At 32.3% G+C, this 19,683-nt stretch overlaps 2 protein-coding genes across 3 annotated transcripts; one reads left to right on the top strand and one right to left on the bottom strand.

Annotated features, from left to right (window-relative positions):
* Positions 1 to 60: 60 nt before the first annotated feature.
* LOC125822894 (F-box protein At4g35930-like) lies at positions 61 to 4,209 on the bottom strand. Of its 2 annotated transcripts, XM_049502360.1 has the most exons (6): positions 3,967 to 4,209; positions 3,805 to 3,850; positions 2,477 to 2,996; positions 755 to 829; positions 553 to 662; positions 61 to 469 (listed from the first exon to the last, which is right to left on the bottom strand). In XM_049502360.1, the coding sequence occupies exons 3-6, from the start codon at positions 2,861 to 2,863 to the stop codon at positions 208 to 210; spliced, it is 834 nt and encodes a 277-aa protein (XP_049358317.1). In that variant the 5' UTR covers positions 2,864 to 2,996; positions 3,805 to 3,850; positions 3,967 to 4,209; the 3' UTR covers positions 61 to 207. The 2 variants fall into 2 exon arrangements, with proteins under 2 accessions (XP_049358317.1, XP_049358316.1); XM_049502359.1 differs by lacking the exon at positions 3,805 to 3,850 and having other exon boundaries at positions 3,967 to 4,206.
* Positions 4,210 to 13,330: 9,121 nt separating this feature from the next.
* LOC125822891 (protein MID1-COMPLEMENTING ACTIVITY 1-like) lies at positions 13,331 to 19,410 on the top strand. The gene is made up of 10 exons (XM_049502355.1): positions 13,331 to 13,359; positions 13,738 to 13,818; positions 13,985 to 14,776; positions 16,979 to 17,391; positions 17,525 to 17,634; positions 17,831 to 17,902; positions 18,631 to 18,737; positions 18,833 to 18,926; positions 19,083 to 19,188; positions 19,278 to 19,410. The coding sequence occupies exons 3-9, from the start codon at positions 14,369 to 14,371 to the stop codon at positions 19,133 to 19,135; spliced, it is 1,257 nt and encodes a 418-aa protein (XP_049358312.1). The 5' UTR covers positions 13,331 to 13,359; positions 13,738 to 13,818; positions 13,985 to 14,368; the 3' UTR covers positions 19,136 to 19,188; positions 19,278 to 19,410.
* The last annotated feature ends 273 nt before the right edge of the window (positions 19,411 to 19,683 follow it).

The following is a 19,683-nucleotide window of genomic DNA, read 5'->3' as shown; positions in this document are numbered from 1 at the left end:
CCCAATACAAGGAAGCTATATAGGACTATACACGACCAATATCAATGTATTATTCGCATCACAATCTTCAAACCTGTATAACCTACTGCAATCTTCAAACACCACAACTTCCACGAATGCCTTGATAATGTTACAGAACTCTATCATGGCTGTAGTACTACCAAGATTCCTACTATACACATTAGGAGATGAGAAACTAAACAGAAGCTAACGAAGTTTATTCTGAGAAACAGCCTGGCATAATTCATCCTCGTAAAATAGGACTCTATTAGAACCCAAGGGCTTACAAAGGGGTTTTGGTATAACAGATGGCACCAAATGCCTTGAAGGAAATGCAGATTCCTGGAAAAGAACAGCTGCAATTTGCTCCATCTCTATAAACTTGAGGCGAGATGGGGGCTTGGGACCATGCTTAGGAGCCTGAGGAGTAACAGGGCTGTGAACCCATGCACCTTTCCCATCCCCTTTCCTGCAAAGTGACAGCTATATCTAAATTTAACGCATATAAATCAGTTAGCCAGCTAAAGGATGGTTGGAAGATCATAGTATTACCTTGCAAAAGGACAGTGATCAGTGGGGAGAGGAGTCATGGTTCCTAACATATCTTGTCGCCTTCTATCTGGAGTCGTATAATTGAAATGGAATTGTCTTGCCAAAGTTACCTGTCCCGTTTGCACCAGTAATTAGACATCACATCTTCTTATGTGGCTAAAAGGACAAAAATGGAGAGAGAGAGAGAGAGAGAATGACTCACTGCCTTCCTGGTCTTCTGAGAGACATGGAAAACTGCTTTAAGTTGGTCATGTTGCAGGTGGCAAAGTATGTTAACCTTAAGTAGAATATATAAAAAACTATTAGCTAATCAGCTCAGACAATAAACTGCAGGAATTGGATTCTGTCCTCAGTAACATAAGGGTTAGTTTAATTATTCTTCTCAAATGTCAAATATCATACTATCTCCATTTCAGAAAACACAAACGAACAATAAGTAACACACCTACTGTCATATTACACAATACTCATTTGCCAAACCGCTATTTCAGCTTATTTGCTCATCCTTTCAGCCTATTTTTCTTATAATTTTTTGCTTTCATTTTTTCAAGAATTCAAGTTCTCTACAACATTAATATTTGATTAAGTAGCCAGTTACCTGGTAATGCTGATGAGGAAGCTAGGTGGAGAGAGTGAGGAAAAGAAACCAAAAGATCTACATGGAGAGGCAGTAGCACACAAATAGCTTCAAACTGTGAAGAACTGATGAATTAAGCTTGCTAATAGAGGAATTCAAAACAGATACGTAACTGATGTGTTGTAATGGAATGAGACAGCTAGGAGCTTCCATTCATGCAGATGTTTAGATCAAATGAATCAGATCAGAATAGAACCATCTTCAGTTTACTAATGTCAACAAGCAACTGAAAAGTTGACAAAAGTACTGAGATTTAATGTGAAAAATGACATATTTATTTGAACTAAGGATTATATAATTGACAAGAATTTCCTTGCACTAATGAAGTAATTTCTTGATTGGCATGAAACAAAAGATTATGGAAGGTTGAGAAAATCAGTAGGGAAGGAAAAGATATGCTGGAGAAAGCATACAAATTAGGACACAATCAATGGGTCAGAATCTATGCATGCAAGGGGAAGAGATCACTTTAAAGATTTGCAATCAAGGAGATTTCTTAGGACTAATGTCTCATTTCTCAGAATTGAGGTTTCTGCAAAAGGGCAAGGAAACGTCTGAAATATAGCTCTAATCCCAGAAACATGTGTTCCTTGAATCACACTCTATAAATAATTGCAGATGAACAGTCACTGAGATTCAAAGTTCAAGAAAAAAAAGACAGGTTCCTAAAGAACATACAAAAAAAAGGAAAATCATTCTCTGTACAAGAAAAGAGACAGCGACCTCCTTTCATTGTAGATCGTGAGTTGAAAAAAATGAGTTATGTGGGATCTCATTGTTGGTGTGAAAACCAACATGCAATTTTGTTGTTGATACTTGATCAACAAGTGCAACCTCCAAAAGTCGGTGGTGGGTGTTTGAAAATCACTAGAAATTGTACGAAACTCATGAGCAAAGGAACTCAAGTATAACTCCTTTGTATCTCAACTCTCAAGAACTGGATAATGGCTTGTTGAACCACTATAAAATATCACATGTCAATTTTACTTTTTGCATTTTGTAGCTTACTGTTAAACATGTTCAACCCCATATACACTAATGTTCAAATTGATTCAACGTTAACACTTCAAATTGGCTAATAATTTTAGAAGTAGCACATTCAACCTCCTATTGCGTTTCCAAAGATTGCCAACAGTTTTTCTTATTCTCTACCTATAGTGAAAGAAGACTTATTAACATCTACATTTAGAGAATGCAAGCCAAGTAAATTGATGTACACAAGGATATAATGAACAAAGTTTGAACTAGATGATTAGGTTGGAGAAAAAGGAAGAGCACATTCAATACCAATAAATCCAATGGTAGTGACTCAAGCCTTGACTCCAACATGCCTTCTACAGCTCCGGGTGTCTTTGGAGTCATTAGCAAATAATTCTGCTTGGCTAAATCCATGTGTGAAGCCACTTCCCTCAAATGAGATCTCACGGGAGATAGAAATATGGGACTCTCATCATTAACATCATTTAGAAACAGAACTTCCTTATTAGCATCATCTGTATCCGTTACGACCACTCTTCTCTTCCAAAGATAAGCACAACATTTAGCAGCAGAAACCTTGGTATTCCGAAGTTGTGCAAGAGCACCTGGTCTCAGATACTTGCTCTTTGTACTCTTCGACCGCCTTTTCTGTTTCAGACTGTTGGATTGCCCATCTTTAGGAGATACTTTCCCCATAATACTATTTCTGTTTTTTCACTTGGCAGGAAATTAGGTTTAGGGATCACCTTTACCCTCAAGGTTCACTAACTCCCAAACTAATGTATCCAATTTAAGATTAAATTTGACCCAGATTTCATTCCATGTTAACCTGAAAAAGTTAAAAGGATAAAAGGAAATAACTTATCAAAACAAGAAAACATTCCAACTTCCAGATGGTATACAAAAATATAGCCACAAGAAATAATTTTACAATGCTTCACTATCCTTGAAATTTGAATAGTTTAAAATGTTTTCTACAAGGAAAATACAGTCCATTATTAATAAAAGGGTAAACTGACTTCAATTATATATTGTAAGAAGTCATTTCTCTTTAAAAAATACCTCAAACTATCCATATTAGGAGTGCATTGTCTTGTTGTCCGTCCATACTAGTAGTTGTAGTATTACACGTGTAGTTTCTTGTACTTCGAATTTTTGTTACAATCTGATTCTTCTTGTACTTCGACTATAGTATCATTTTATCATAGTATTGTACTGCTACTATCTGTTGTTCATATTACTATTGGTTGTTTCTTACACTTTCATTACTTCTTTTTCTGGATTGCTTTGGACTATTTTTTCCTTAAGCTGAGGGTCTATCGGAAACAACCTAACTAACTCTGAGGTACGGTAGGTATGCGTACACTCTATCCTTCCCATACCCACTTTATAGGTCTACGCCGGGTATGTCGTTGTATTCAGACATTAAGAGTATCACCAAGAGCTATTTTTATACCATATCACACGCCTCGTACAACAACCATATGTTGCCTTTTTTCATAACAAGCCATACATGAAACTGATAGAGAAAATGATTTCACAAAGTACCAAATGCAACCTAAATTCACATGAAGCCACAAATTATGAAACTACAAGAAATTTGATGCTTTTCAAATAACTCGCTGATGAATTCTTACAAAGGCTAGGCACGAATTCCTCAATAATTAACTTGATACGACTTAACTACATATAAACAATCAAAACTAACAGCTAAACCCCAAAATTCAAGTACAATAAATTCAGAAACACACATACACAAAACCAAACAAAACAACAAGGAAGAGTAAGAAATTACGAACCTGAAAAAAGAGAAGCATAAACCCTAGCAGATGGAGAAGGAACCACTGATGGATTGGAGGGAAATATTTTTTGGGCGGGGGTGACCTAGGGATTGGCTAAAAGACTGCTTATTTGAATTTGTTTGTTGTCAATGACCCGCCAAAAGCTTTTTTGGGTGGGATCCACTTGGGCCGCGTATTTCGTCAGTTACTCCACGTGTTGTCTTGCTATTGGAAGTGTTTTCTGGGCTCAATTTAGAATCCTATGTTGGGGCTTCTCCGCTTATGGCGGAGTTTAGTTGTACTTCTTAAGAGTTTGTGTACTTTTCATATATGTCTGATCAATTACCAATTGAATAAAAGAAACTAATATTTTTTTAAAATTTAAATATAGAAAAAGAAAAAATATATAAAATTATAAACAAGTTTGTAAAGGGCTATGATTATAATCTCAGAATAAAATGTATGTTTATTATAGTTTGCATTGGTTAGTGATAATTTTCCCTAGTAGTTAACCCTAAAATTATTTATCCACCATTTATATTACAATTGTAGAAACTTTCACATATAACAAATATAAAAATGATATTTGTATGTTATAGCTATAGTTTGCATAATTGCGCTTCATAGCAAATTTATTGAATTCGCTAGATACATTTAATTTTATACAAATTGTTCAGTTTTGTATAAATTCATTTATACATTGTAATTTGCATAATAAGATTTGTCTTTGTATAATTATAAGTGTATAGGACGAAAATATATGTATTTGTATTTGTATATACACTTTTCTCTCGTTTTATACAAACACAAACGCATTTTATATATTTTATACCGAATTGTATAAAATGACTAATTGTATACCAAAAATGGCTAATTGTATACCGAATCAAATGGCAAAAAAGGAGATGTTTTGCTGCGAATTACAATTAAAATAAACAATGACTATAGCATTTAATTTAAATTAATAGTTTGTTATTTCATACAATTTTATTAAAATGGGATAACTAATCTTGTGAAATATTTCAATTCGTGAGATAATTTTGTGTATCTCATCCTCCATGCCAAACGATCCCTAGAGGAAGCTGACCAACTCCATCTGGAAAAAAGCCAAATTTTGCTTTATAGGCCCAATAGGGACCCATAAACATTCGAAGATCCAGAAATAAAGAGTCCAATTCTTCCTAGTATTTGTTTAAGGAAAAATTACATAATTAGACATACTTAACTACCATATATACATATATTATCTATAGTTTAAAAATGTTACTCTTAATATCACTTTTTAATAATTATACCATATATTTTAAAAAGTTAAATCAGATATGATATTGAATAATTATCTTAAAATTTAAACTCCTTAATAGAAGGTACATTAACAATTAACCTCCCTCAATCTCCTTCACCAACTATATATCTCCCCCCCCCCTAACCCCACGTCCTCTGCCATTTTTTCTCTCTTCCTTCGTCCTCCTCATAATATCTAACAAAAACAATTTTGGTTCATAGTTGAATCCCAGGTGTATCTACATGTCATATGCACATGTCATTCTTCCATATGTCTGATGTTCGTGTATCCAAATGTCTTATGTATCTTCCTTTCATCTATATATCTACCATTCTTCTCCTTATTCTATGTATTTTGTTTATTTATTAAATGTATATGTATTTTCTATTAAATATATATGAGTTGTAGAGTTCATATTGCTCTAAAGTTTGATTTTATAAACTTTTACAAATTAGGTTTTACATTGTTTGCTAGCTTTTGTTGTTTCTCAAATTTTAATGAATGACCATTCATAAAACAGGTCGAAAATAGATCTAAGTTTAAGAACGATCCTTTAAAATTGTTGAATACATGTATCTCACCTTTAATTCAAATTAATAGCACGTATCTCGATTTTTAATACTGTTGGATACACATATCTCACTTTTAATGATACATGTATCTCGCGGTCATGATTTGTTCCTAAAATTTGTGTGTTTCAATTGCATTTTATATTTAGATCCACATAATCACATGTATATACTTACTATGTATTCGGGATACATGTTTTTGAATATAATGTATGAAATTGATGCTTGATACATCAAATTAATACTAGATACGTGAAATTAAAACTAGATCATATAAATAGATACATGAAATTAATAGTTGACACATATAACAAATACACGAAATTAATACTAGATACTTCTATGATACATATGAATGTACTTGTATAATACTCATGTATCTAAGTATTTAGTTTGTTGGATACATCATATATAGATAATAGATACATCAAATTAACGAATTTATTATTTTAAGAGTACTAAATGAAATTAATCAAATTACATGACCAAGATATACATGCTTTTGTTTATTACTAATAATATAATGAATTTATTATTTCAAAGGATAATTTTGAAATAATAAATTGAAATTAATTAATTATAGATACACTCCTTGATTTCCACCTTATGATAAGCGATTTGATTAATTTAAATTTTCAGAATTAATTATTCATATATATCCTTAATTACTCCTCTAATTAAGGAAATTGGTTACAACCTATTAATTCAAACAAATAAAATATGTATCTCATACATGTATCTCCAGATTCAATCTTATGTATCCTAAGTATGAAAATATGGTAGAGGAAGTAATATTTGAAACTATCGAGAATCTTAGTAATTAGGACCTAAACTAGTGGGATTTATGTAGTTTGCCCTTTGTTTAAGTCGGTATAACTAAATGGGCTCAAAATCCGTTATTAGAGCTTTGTGGTTTCTCTTGAGGGAGAAGGGACAAAACATTAAGACTGTCCTTACAATATCCATTTTAAGTTGAACAACTTTCACATATAGCAAATATAAAAATCATATTTACATGTTATAACTATAATTTGCATAATTGCGCTTCATAGCAAAATTTATGTTTACAGTTTGCTATGTAGCTTTTGATTTGTATAATTAGCTACAAACATCCAATTTTATACAAATCATTCGATTTGTATAAATTCATTTATGCATTGTAATTTATATAATAAGATCTGTATTTATATAATTATAAGTGTATAGGATGAAAATATATGTATTTGTATTTGTATATACACTTTTCTCTCGCTTTATACAAACACAAACGTATTTTATACATTTTATACCGAAATGTATAAAATGGCTAATTGTATACCGAAAATGGCTAATTGTATATCGAATCAGATGGCAAAAAATAGGATGTTTGCTGCGAATTACAATTAAAATAAACTATGACTATATCATTTAATTTGAATTAATAGTTTGTTATTTCATACAATTTCCCTTTTAAGTTTGCTATTTAAATTTTACTTTTAAAAGTTGTGCAAAATAGTCCTTGGAATTGATAAAACATTAATTAGATTGTTATCTACGCCTACAAATTTTTATAGCATGATCTAGTGTTACTTATAAGATTTCCAGTTTGCTCAAAAGAATCTTTAGGCGATAATCTAAAAGGTCATAAGTTGGAAGAGAAATAATTTTAAAAAAAGTCATTTACTAAAACTACTATTTCAAAAGGGACAACCGACAAAACTTTATGATTTTATTCCTCTTAGACCAACTTCTTTACCATATATTATCTTGTTCAATTATTTTATAAAAAGTATGTAGGCTCAGTATAAATTATCGTGGATACTACTTCAAAAAGTTGTTAACTACCCTAATTAAAAGGTTGTGTTAAATAAGGCAATTAGTGACAATTGGAGCACTAAGGGTCCATTTGTGTACCATGTTTGATATGATTTGTTCCAGCACAATCACGCCAAAAGAAAGTGAATTATTTATTTTACCAAACAAAGCCAACATTCATTGCTTCATACTTGATGGAATCAGTGCCAAAATTAGCGGAATGATATGCCTTTTAGAAAGAGCATCTTTCTAAGCTATTTTTTGAGTTAGGTTAAACTCAAAATCTATTTTCTTTTATCGAAAGTCAAACTTAATCTAATTCATTGTTTACCTATTACATTCATGTCTTAGATTGTACACACTTTTGATGTCTACGATTCAAATGAAAGTCTATAGGTGTGTGGAGGGAGTATCGAACCCCACACCAGTGTGACATAGATTAATTTCTTGATCTTTTTACCTATTGATAAAATTTATTACAAAACGAAACCGAGTTTGAACTACATCTTCACAATTCTTATGTGAATTGGAAACTTATAATGAAAAGATACAATTTGGAATAATTTTTTTATGAACATATACATCGAATTAATCTTCTTTGATTTTTTAAAAAAATCGATAAATCACAAGACACAAATAAGTATAGGCGGCTGAATATTTTTATTTAATACTATGGTGGAAGTTAGAATAAGACAATGATTGTTGAGCTGCAAACAGAATATATATATAAAGGCGTGCAACTTTGGTTACGTTAATTCCACCATATATATGAGTTATGACATTTGTGGAATCGCACCCGTGATACTCCACTACCAAAAAAGTTCCCTTTCTTAAGTCTTTTAAAATTAGAGAAAAAGTTTAAAAGTACTTGGAGTATAAAACTGCCTGCACAAAAAGCCATCCTTTCGTAGGTTTAAAATTTTAAACATATATGGGCACCATGATATAACTTTTCAGACTGTATTCCAATATAAAAGTTTAAAAAACATAAAATAATTAGGATAATCAATCCTTGTGTTTTGTTGCTCATTTTGTTTGTTTGCTCGAGAATATATAGAACAATGGGTTGTATGTCTGAGAATTTTCCTTTTTTTGTGTATTTCATTTATTATACATAAAACAAATAAATAAGTAAAGTTATATATTGAAATATATATCATATAGTGCTTTAGCAATTGTTGACAAAGACTATCTTACTGAATTGCTGAATTGTCGCACGATAGATTTGCAGATAAGCTACCTAACTTTGGTTACAAGCCCCATTTAAAGCATCCAGAAGAAAATGACTGATTGTTGAGTGAAGGGATCATTTGGTTGGGAACAAGTTATTTCAAGATTAATTATCCTGAGAATAGTTATTCTGGGATAACTTATCTCATATTTAACTTATCTCATCACTATGGTATAAATGGTGGGATAAGTTATCTCAAACATGTCAACCAAACAAGACACTAAAATTTAATCCAAGGACTAATTTTTTTTATCTTAGGACTATTTATTCCCATCCTTCACACCAAACGAGTTGGATTGACCTTTTGCTTTTGTATTTAAAATTAAAGTTAGGATATCTAGCTTATGTGTTGATTTATATTTATTATTTTGACTTAAAAACAAGTACTTCATTTTAATTTTTTTAATTTTATCACAACACTTTAAGAATGCTTAAAAGTTATTTAAGCTAAAAAATAATAATGATACTTATTCACATGATATAAAACCTATTAAAGAGGGAAGGGATTTCTATTGATTTTTTTTTTTCATTACGAATGTTTACATCAGAAATGTTTAGTGAAATATATTTCATCTATTTCTTCATTTCCACTCTACCTGAAGCAAGGAATCATGTTGCATCCGTCGAAGCGTCAATTACCTATAGCGTTGGGAAATGACATATATTCCTCAAACACCTAACATTCTGCAACGGTAAACAATCATCATTAATTAATTAGTAACTAAGTTGTACAAGTATTCAATTAGCTAATGACAAATTTTTATTTTTAAAGTAATTCCTTAATTTCCCATAAAATCATGTAGAATGAGTTTATCGTAAATTTTAATATGGTGGTAGGATACTAGGATTCCAAATTAAATAACATGATCAAAGTCTAGAATACTTAAAAATTTATGCTAAGTTCTTAACATTTGTGGCATTGGACAAACTGGACCACCTATATACTTCACTTACTTCACATTATACACTGGATTACAATATTTTAGGCACTATATACAAGTCTACAATAATATTATAGACTTATCTATCATGGATTAATCAATTCCTTCTCAAAATGTATAACTTCCGTCGACAGTGCTATTCCCCTTAGTAATTACTATAAATCTTCAAAACTCTCAATACCTACGTACATCGAAGCTAATTACTATCTACCAACAAATGGTGGAGTGGTAACTGGGTGGTCTCAACTTCGAATCTCTCGGAGTAAGAAATCGCTTTTATTAAGGAGTGTTTTACTTTTACCTCAACGTGGGACTTCAGGCAATATTACTAATAATCTAAATATCGAATCTCTCGATATGATGCATGGCTTGAGTCTTCCATGATTATGTCGGGTATCCTCTCACGTCTTTTTAACTAAGGAGTAATTTATTTATTTTTTTACCAAACACGTTCTTCTATAATTATGCCGGATATCCGAATTATTAGTTTTATATATATATATATATATATATATATATAGATTGATAATAATGAGAATGTTCTCATTATTAAGAATTAGTGTAGTGAATGATGAGATCTAATAACAAGTAATCGATAACTCTGGAGTATAATGTAATGACAGAGTGAATATCTTCACGAGATTCTTATGTTAGTTTTTCTATATATAATAACTAAAATTGTATGCATATTGGAAAAAAGATTCTTTACTGCATCGGACTGAGACTATTTGTCTTATATGAGTAGTTTCTTTTTTTTGTCATTCAAATAGGATAGGAAGAACAAAATATGAATAATTAAGGAGCGAGAATAATGGGCACATAGAATTGATGAAAACAACCAACCGCTAAAGTAAAGGGGACGTGTCCTTGGGACGCATGTGCCCCTTGTTCCAAAGGATATCCGTTGGTCCCATTTTTGACAATTGTAATTTGTAATTTACACATATTAACGAAAAAGTGTCGGAATCAGAATTTTTAAAAAGTTTAAAATATAAGCATGTAAATATGTGATGTAGTCAAGCGAGTTCAATATTATCTACTATATAAACATAAATAAATTGACTTTAACCTTATAAAAACGATGTAATTTTCTGTCTTATAATTCGATGTTCCTAACTGGAACAGTTTCCTTACTGTTTTTAGTTGCTTGTCCAAATGACACAAATGCCCTTTTCATTGCCAACCATCTCTCCGTGTATGCTTTCTGATCAACCTTGTATAAAAAAAAATTAATCTTAGCTAAGATGAAAGAGTTCAACACTTGTAAAATCTAAATGACTTATGAAGGCACATTTTGAGTCCAAAATTTTCTATTTGAAGCAAATGCGGGAAGATTCAGAAGGTTAAAGGTGAAGGGAAAGGAAGCTGAACTTATAATTGCCCAATATTGTAGTATGATAGCATAAATAATTTTCGGTGTTCAACGAAATTTGAGGTTTGGAGTGTGCGTATGCTTTGGTAAATATTAAAAATTATTGTATTCACAATTAGATACTATCATACTACAGTATTGGGCAATTATAAAATATTGACTAATATTGTACAGAAATATTTAGTGAACATTTGATCGTGAAGTTGTGCTTGGTTATAGAGTAAGTATTTTTTTAGTTTATTTTTTTGTGTCCACTATTTTCATGCAATTCAATTTTACTTGTCATTTTATAGCATATTAAGAGAAAATATTTTTTATTCTTCATGTTTTACTCTCATAATAAATTACTTAATTCTCAAATTATTTTGCAAAATCTAAAATTATGTATCAACTAATAAAAATATTGTGATAAAACACTCATATTAATTTTTATTTTTTGAAAAACATTCCAAGTCCAAAATGAACCAACAGAGTAATATTTGATTCAATATACTTTTCCAAAAAAAAATTGAAATATGGTTTAAATATTCTCGTTTTGGGCAGTGCAGACTGCAGAGAGGTAGTTAGGTTAGGTGAGACACCGCTTAACTAAAAGCAAACTGAAAAGAGATTAGCTTCTCACAATTGACAGTAGACAAAAAAAAAATTACACAGTCGATTCATTTTTAGGAATATTTATTTCTTTTATTATGATATGTTCACATATTATTAATGTTTAAATAAAAATAACAAAAAAAAATAGTATATTGTAACTTAAACCCTAAATTAATTATAGGATTCCTATTAGGAATTTGTTTAGAATTCTTATTTGGTTGTCAAAAATAAGGAGGATTTTTCCACTGCTTTCTTGTCCTCGTTATTTTCACCTTATTCTCCATCAACACCATTAAAGCAATTTGAGACAATTATCAAGTAACTTTTTACTCTCTTTTTTTTTCTTTTAAAATCTAGACTAATTAATCTCATAAAAGAATTATTCACAACTTATTAAGTCTTCTTCGCAACATGAAAAAGTTTTGGGATAGGTGCTTCTATTACTCTAGACTATATTTTCTCTTCTTAGTTCATTCAATCAACAATACATAAACTAATTGAAAACAAACTTTGATTCATATACTATCACACGTACTCTAATTTATTTAAATAATACTCAAAGGCGATAGTATCAAAAATATTTGAACATTCTTTCAAATAAAAAAATATTAGATTTTTAAAACTTGTTTTAAAAAATCAAAAAGGAAAAAAGAAAAGGACAAGATGAAAAATCATTAATTTTAAATGGAAAAATATATAATTAATTTAAAAGAAATAAGTATTTCTAAAAATAATTTGATGGTGTAATGTTCTTGTCCACCGTCACTAAAGAAAAGTTAATGTCAATTGAAAATCCAAACATTTACTACCAGACCACTTGTCTTATAGTCCTCTTTACCAACGTGGAATCAATAAATAAATATACTTCATTCCTTATTTAGGTTAGTACTCCTTCGATCCCATATTAGATAGAATATCTTAGTAAAATTAATTTTTTATATTATTTAATTATTTATTAAATTAAAATAAAATTACTTATTTTCTTGTTATTACTTCTATAATTAATGTAGCCTTCTAAATATGAATAATTTCTAATAATAAAATTAATTAATTAATTAATAATTTATTAATTATCATATAAAATAGAAATTGCCCATCTAGTAGTTATATACTCTAGTACCTAAATCATAGTATTAACAAAATCATATTACAGCCAGCATAAATACTTGTTGTTGCGTTGTAAAAATTCTTAAAATTTAGTCCTACAGAAATCCCTTAACGAAATTCAAGTTTATATATAACTTTTACAAAAATAATAATAAAAAAATAGAGAAATAAAGAACAGTATGAGCATATCATGTGAGTTTCACCGTTTGTGTCTGAAAAAGAAAAAAAAATTAAGTCAAAAGGTGAACTGTGACAAAAAAGTAGTAATGTATTCTTTCAGTAAAGAAAAATTTCGAAACCGGTTTGACAAAAAAAGAAATAAAATTGCAAAACCCGTGAAGGGTAGTGGCACATACGAAAAACTAAAAAATATTGAGGGTGTTTCAGTCAATTAAAGGCAACAACACAGTGAATGTATACACTCTCGGTCAAATAAAAGTCCCACAAGTATCCATTTTCTGACTCTGTAAAACAGTGCAGATAACGGAGCTCCCAGACAACAGACACCGACGAGAAACGTGAGTCGTCTTTATCTCTCTCTCTTCTCTGGTTCACGGAGAAACAGTTTTTGGGAACTAACAAATGTTCCAAAACTGAAGCTTCTTCTCGCAAACTTATGACTGTAAATCACAGAAAACCATGCCCATTTCTTCTCAATTTTCAACGTTTTTTTTTTTCCAGTTCATAGGAAATTGCATTAACAATTTTATTAGTACTAGTCTGCGTCGTTACCGAAATAACTGGATTTTTTGTGATTTCAGTTTGAAAAACTTGTACATTTGCATAAATCGAGTGTAGTGTTAGTGTGAATATATGCATGGAGATATGTGCAGTGTTTTTTCTTCAATTTTTTTGTTGTTGTTGTTGTGTAAATGGTGAATTGAATTCTGTTATAGGTTTAGCTTGGAAGGAATGCTGAAAGGACTACGGGATTGCGGTGGAGTACAGTGAGGTTAACGGCGTCACGGTTAATTCAGGTAATGTTTGTTGTAATTTTGATGGAGTTCTACTGAAAATGTGTCAATTCCTTTCCATTTTATTAGTAATTTTTTTTTTGGTGAAGAAAAAGTGAATAGGTAAATAGAATTATTATAGGCTATTTTTGATATGTCGTTGACTCATTCTTTTGAGATTTCTCCGCAGCTGAAATTCTGATAGCTGCACTTCTATTACAACGGGATCTGTTGGAAGCAATCCTTTTGGGTGCATTCTGATTACATATGATGCTTTTGAGTGTATTTTGATGGTACTGCATGTCTGCGACATTGACTGGAACTTGAATCTGATGAACTATGCATAACGAATGTTTTATAGAAGTCTATATTAAGTCGGCAATGTTGTTCTCCCCGAGTTTTACTTAATGAATTCAACCTGCCTGATTAAAAGAGCTGGTGGAGACATCTTGATTTTTTGTTAAAGTTTTGAGCGAGTTGCTGTTGTTATAGTGGTCATCCTGCTGATCTGGAGATGTGCTTCTTATTGAATTGAAATTTAGAGAGAGTTGAGGGAATAATTTAGGATTTACATATGGCTTCATTGGACCATTTTGGGGATGTTGCAAATATCGCACAGCTTACTGGAATAGATGCGGTGAGGCTAATTGGGATGATTGTGAAAGCTGCTGCCACAGCCCGGATGCACAAGAAGAATTGCAGGCAGTTTGCACAGCATCTCAAGCTAATTGGAAATTTATTGGAGCAGCTCAAGATTACTGAACTTAAGAGGTATCCGGAAACCCGAGAGCCATTGGAACATCTTGAAGATGCATTGAGGAGGTCTTATTTATTGGTCAACAGCTGTCAGGACAGGAGCTACCTTTATCTGTTGGCTATGGGGTGGAACATTGTATACCAGTTTCGCAGGGCTCAGAATGAGATTGACCAATACTTGAAGATTATTCCTCTTATCACTCTGGTGGATAATGCTCGAGTCAGGGTATGGAGACTTTGCTCTTTTTGTCCATAGTGTTTTCCCTTCAGCTTTATATGCTTTCATTATCTGTTTGTTTCATTGCTCTTCCATCTTAAGATCTATCTTTGTTCTTTCTCATTTTTGCTAATGACATGGGAAGGAACTAAGGATAAATTCCAAGTTTGGTATCTGCAACTCTTGGTTAGGTAGCCTTTCTGGATGTCTGTTTGATACCCATGTTATGAGCTATGATATGAGATTTCTTTATCCTGCAAATCTTTCACCCATTTTATATCATCAGAAATTACTTGATTGGTTAATTGCTATTCAACATTTCTTTTATGGTATTGAGGAAAAATAAGACAGATTTGGCATTTGATCCCTGTTTCTTTGCTTTGCCAAAGCCATCAAAACATGAATATGTTTGTATCAGGGAACAAGTAACAATAAACCAACAATAGTGGCACAAAATCCCATAGTTTATTCTTTATAGCTTTCCAGGGGAAACCACAAAGTGGGATCAACTAATGTACAATAGCTTCTAATACAAATATTTGGTTCTAGCAAATTAGAGCTCTATATATGATAAATAGTCCATTTTTACTAAGTTTATCAGGTATGTCATGTGTTTGAGATTTTAGGATGGTGTAAAAACAATTGAGGTAACAAATATGAGACAACTATATTCAGTACAGCTTTCTTATGGAAAGCATAAACTGCATCAACTATCACACATTTAACTGTACAATAGCTTCTAATACATTTTGTTTCCTGCAAAATAGAGCTATTTGATGAGTAGTTCCTTTTCCACAAGATTATAAGGTGGGTCATGTTAAAGAATGACAAAAGTCCCACATTGGTGGTTAATGAGATGGGTGGACTCCGTATTAGACATGAGTTAGGCCAAAGGCCTAATTTCACATGGTATCTGAGCAAGGCTCATCACACCCAATGTTGGGGCCCCCAAAAATAAAAAATTGCCCACCCACCTTCGCATTTGGGCATGAGGTGGGGTGTTAAAGAATGACAAAAGTTTCACATTGGTGGTTAATGAGATGGGTGGACTCCTTATAAGGCTTGGACAATCCTCCTCCCTTAGAGCTAGCTTTTGGGTGTGAGTTAGGCCCAAAATCTAATTTCACAGGTCATGTGTTGGAGATTTGGGATGATTTACAATCAATGAGATGATTGAGGGAAAGAAAAGCATGAGACAGCAGAGTCAAACTGCAGCGCCTCAGAATTACGTGAGCGGTCGAGCAGATGGTCTGTAGAAAATATGGAAATGGGATTAATTTAGTCAAATAAAGAGCTTGACAACATTTTTTGTTCCATATGTGTATGTGTGGGATTATTGCCTCAAAAACTGATTTGTCTCCAATACTTGGTTGGATTTTAACTAATCATCCATCAAAGGTTCGAAGACATTTATGTTTCTCTCTCCCTGCACCACAACTTTGATTCTCTTATCTCCACCTTCTCAAATGCACAACAGATGATGAGTATAGTTGAAGGCTAGGGTGTACAGAATTCTTTTAACAGCCATTAGCTCTTTTCATTACTATGGAAACCATAAACTGTTTGGTAATTCTCTATATGGACAAGTCATCTTTTCTCAGAATATAAATGAGAGCAGGCCCATATACTTTTGGAAAGTGAAGCTACTATGAGTCTATCTTACTTTATTTTTTGGATAATGGTGGTGTCTGGACTAGCTTGAATTAGGTACCTGCTACCTCCCACCAGCACGCACGCCTATCTGGTAACTCTTCTCACCTAGGATTAGGCTGATGGGAAGCAATCACCTAGAGTTTTTTTGTTTTCGCCAGGATCTGAACCCTGGTATCCAAGGTTTTATACTAACTTCATTGATAACTTGGCAACATTCTAAACCCTTGTCTATTTTGAGTCTATTACAATGAAGAAGGGGGCAGCTGTGTTGTTTAACTATTTCAACCATCTAGGTAGAACTCTTAAAGTGAGAGCTTCTTATCATGTTTAAGTTGGAGAAAATTGCACTGGTAATAAGACAGTCCATCTGATACAATAAGAGTAACCTGTTACTTTACCTAATATTCTTGTTCTTCAAATATCAACTCAAGCATGTTTAAACTTTATTTGACTGCAATCACTCACAATTGGAAAGAGTTTTTACATACATATGTTCACAATAACCTATATCTAGTTTATCTTCCAAGTTGATAGATCTTGCTTTCCATATGTTGACAGGAAAGGTTGGAATATATTGAAATGGACCAGCGTGAATACACACTGGAGGTTGAAGACATGAAGGTGCAAGAAGTGATTATGAAACCAGAGCCTTCTAAAGATGATACAATAATATTAACGAAGAATCTTTCCTGTTCTTACCCAAGAGTGCCTATCAATGAGGCAATTCAAAAAGAAAATGAAAAACTCCAACTAGAACTACAGCGCTCACAAGCTAATTTAGATGTAGGCCAGTGTGAATTCATTCAGCATCTTCTGGATGTCACAGAAGTAGTTGCCACTAACTCTCTATCATTGAAGAGTTCACCTGCCAAACCTCTCAAAAAGTTGGATCTGAGTTACTCAAATGTTGATAATGAGAAGGTATATTATGACGATTATGCTAAAAGTGATGAGAAACAGTCAACTTCAAGGTAAGTTGCTTAAGTATAGTAGCTTAACTGTAATTTTCTGTTGGAAGCTGTAGTATCTCTTAAATCAAGTGTGAGGCTAGGGTCCATAGCCTGCTTTCAACAAATTCTTTTAAATGCTTAAAAATATTTACAGAAACACTTCATCAGTTACGTCAAGACATGACCTGCTTTCCTCAAAGGGTTCACATCGATATGAAGAGTGGCATTCAGATCTGCTGGGCTGCTGTTCAGAACCTCTCTTATGTATGTTCCAGAATAATGTTCTATATTCTCCATTCCATGTATCTTGTGATGTTTAATTCCCATTATGCTAAGAAAGAAAGCACAATGTTTTGATGCTTGAAAGCGCTTGATAACAAACATCATCATTTTGGGACGATATCATTATATTAGGTGCAATATCAAGATAATCCTAGTTAATACCGGATTTACTATGCAGGTATTAAAACCCTTTTCTTTCCCTGTGGTACATTTTCTAGAGTTGCCAGTGTTGCTGCGGACAGGCATATATGTAAGTGGCTTTATATTCCATTTAAAACTTTTTTGTCTATTATTGCTCTAGTTGAGAGTAATTTGGGGTGAAAACTGAACCATCCTTTTTGTAATTATTAATCTTCTTTCTCTTTGTTAATAAATGATGGAACTGGTTCAATTAGTAACTCTTGTCATTTTTTCTTTGTCTAGAAGTTTGCGGTTAAATCTTAGCATTACACTCTACCGTACAGTCAGATATTGTCAAACTTTTGTTTCCTTGGTTGATTTTCTGATCTTTGGTAATCTAACAGAGCTTATGTATTAGCACAGCCTTGTCAACTATTTCAACTTTAGGAACTAGATGAACTGGTTCATTGAAGTTCAATTTAAAAAGTCACTGGACCCATCAAAAGTTGGTCAATAGCTCTTTCTCAACTAGCATTACATTGATTATGCAAGAATACGAACTACAAGGCCATCATTATGTCTTTTAAGTTGAATCACCATAAAATGTTGAACTTTAAATTGAAGCATTATAGTTCAAATTCTGTGGAAGTTACCCATTTCAAAAAAATAAAAAAATAAATTCAAATTCTGTGGGCATAATCAGATATATTATAGCAATCTTCTCTAATTGAAAATTCAAGAACTATTTCCTTGCCTTTTGTATCAACTGCTGTAGTTCTGCTTGTTTTTTTTACAGTTTATTCCGTTTGATACGTTGAAGCTAACTAAAAAAAAACCTTTTGAATGTGTGAGATGCAGCTTCAGCGGATGCTTGTAATGAATTAATGGCTTATTCCTTGATACTGTCCTGCTGTTGTTACACATGTTGCATCAGAAAGAAGCTTCGGAAAAAGCTAAACATCAGGGTAAAGAGAAAGAGTTATTTAAAAAATAAGTACCTGATCATACATGCTGTGTCAACTCATGTGCACTGGTGATTTTCTTTTTCTTTTCTTTTCAGGGAGGTTGTGTTGATGATTTTCTTTCTCATTTAATGTGCTGTTGCTGTGCTCTTGTCCAAGAATTGCGCGAAGTCAAGATACGTGGGACACATGGTATGCTTCACAGGAAAATTCCACTCCCTATTTCATATGTTTAGGATACTTTTTTTTTTTTTGTTTTAACAAGATTTGGCTGGGAATTGCATAGTAATTTCTAAACTTGGCTTTAAGTTCATTTTTAATAAAGTGATTCACCGATTAATGATGCAGGTATAGAGAAGACGAAAATAAGCCCTCCAACCACTCAATTCATGGAATCCTAAGAAGCTAAACCTGGCTTTTTAGCACTAAAAATATCAGAAAGCACTATACGGAGGTATGGTTCGTTGCTATTGTTACTTGATACGTGAGTTTCCTTTGTGTGTTTAAATCTTCTATGCAATAATGTTATTCTTTGATGCGCAGGTTCAGTGTGTATAAATGACCCAGAGTTGTTCATTCGTTTACATGGTTACTGGTGACTATACATGTATGTGATGTAAGAATCTGTTTTATGTGGTGTACATACAGGATTATTATGGTGTAACTATGGATGAATTTTTTGTGAAAATAAAAGATAACAACTATTAGGCTGTTGCAGTTCCAATCTTTGTTAATGTGAAGATTTTATCACACACCCCCACCCCACGCCCCCAATATAAGAAGAAAAAACACCCCCCTTTTCTGTTGTTGAGTGAACCCAAGCCATGTAGCATAAAGCCATAAATCAAGGAATAAAATTCGAATTGTAATACAAATGCATGTCTGATAAAGGCCTAGCCAGCTACTATGGTACATCAAAGTACGAGGCTTATGGTCAATAGGTGGGAAT

The sequence above is a fragment of the Solanum verrucosum genome, unplaced genomic scaffold (assembly GCF_900185275.1).
Source record: "Solanum verrucosum unplaced genomic scaffold, falcon-dt-bn FXZP01000103.1, whole genome shotgun sequence".
Lineage (NCBI taxonomy): Eukaryota > Viridiplantae > Streptophyta > Magnoliopsida > Solanales > Solanaceae > Solanum > Solanum verrucosum.
This window is presented reverse-complemented; position numbering and strand designations above follow the sequence as displayed.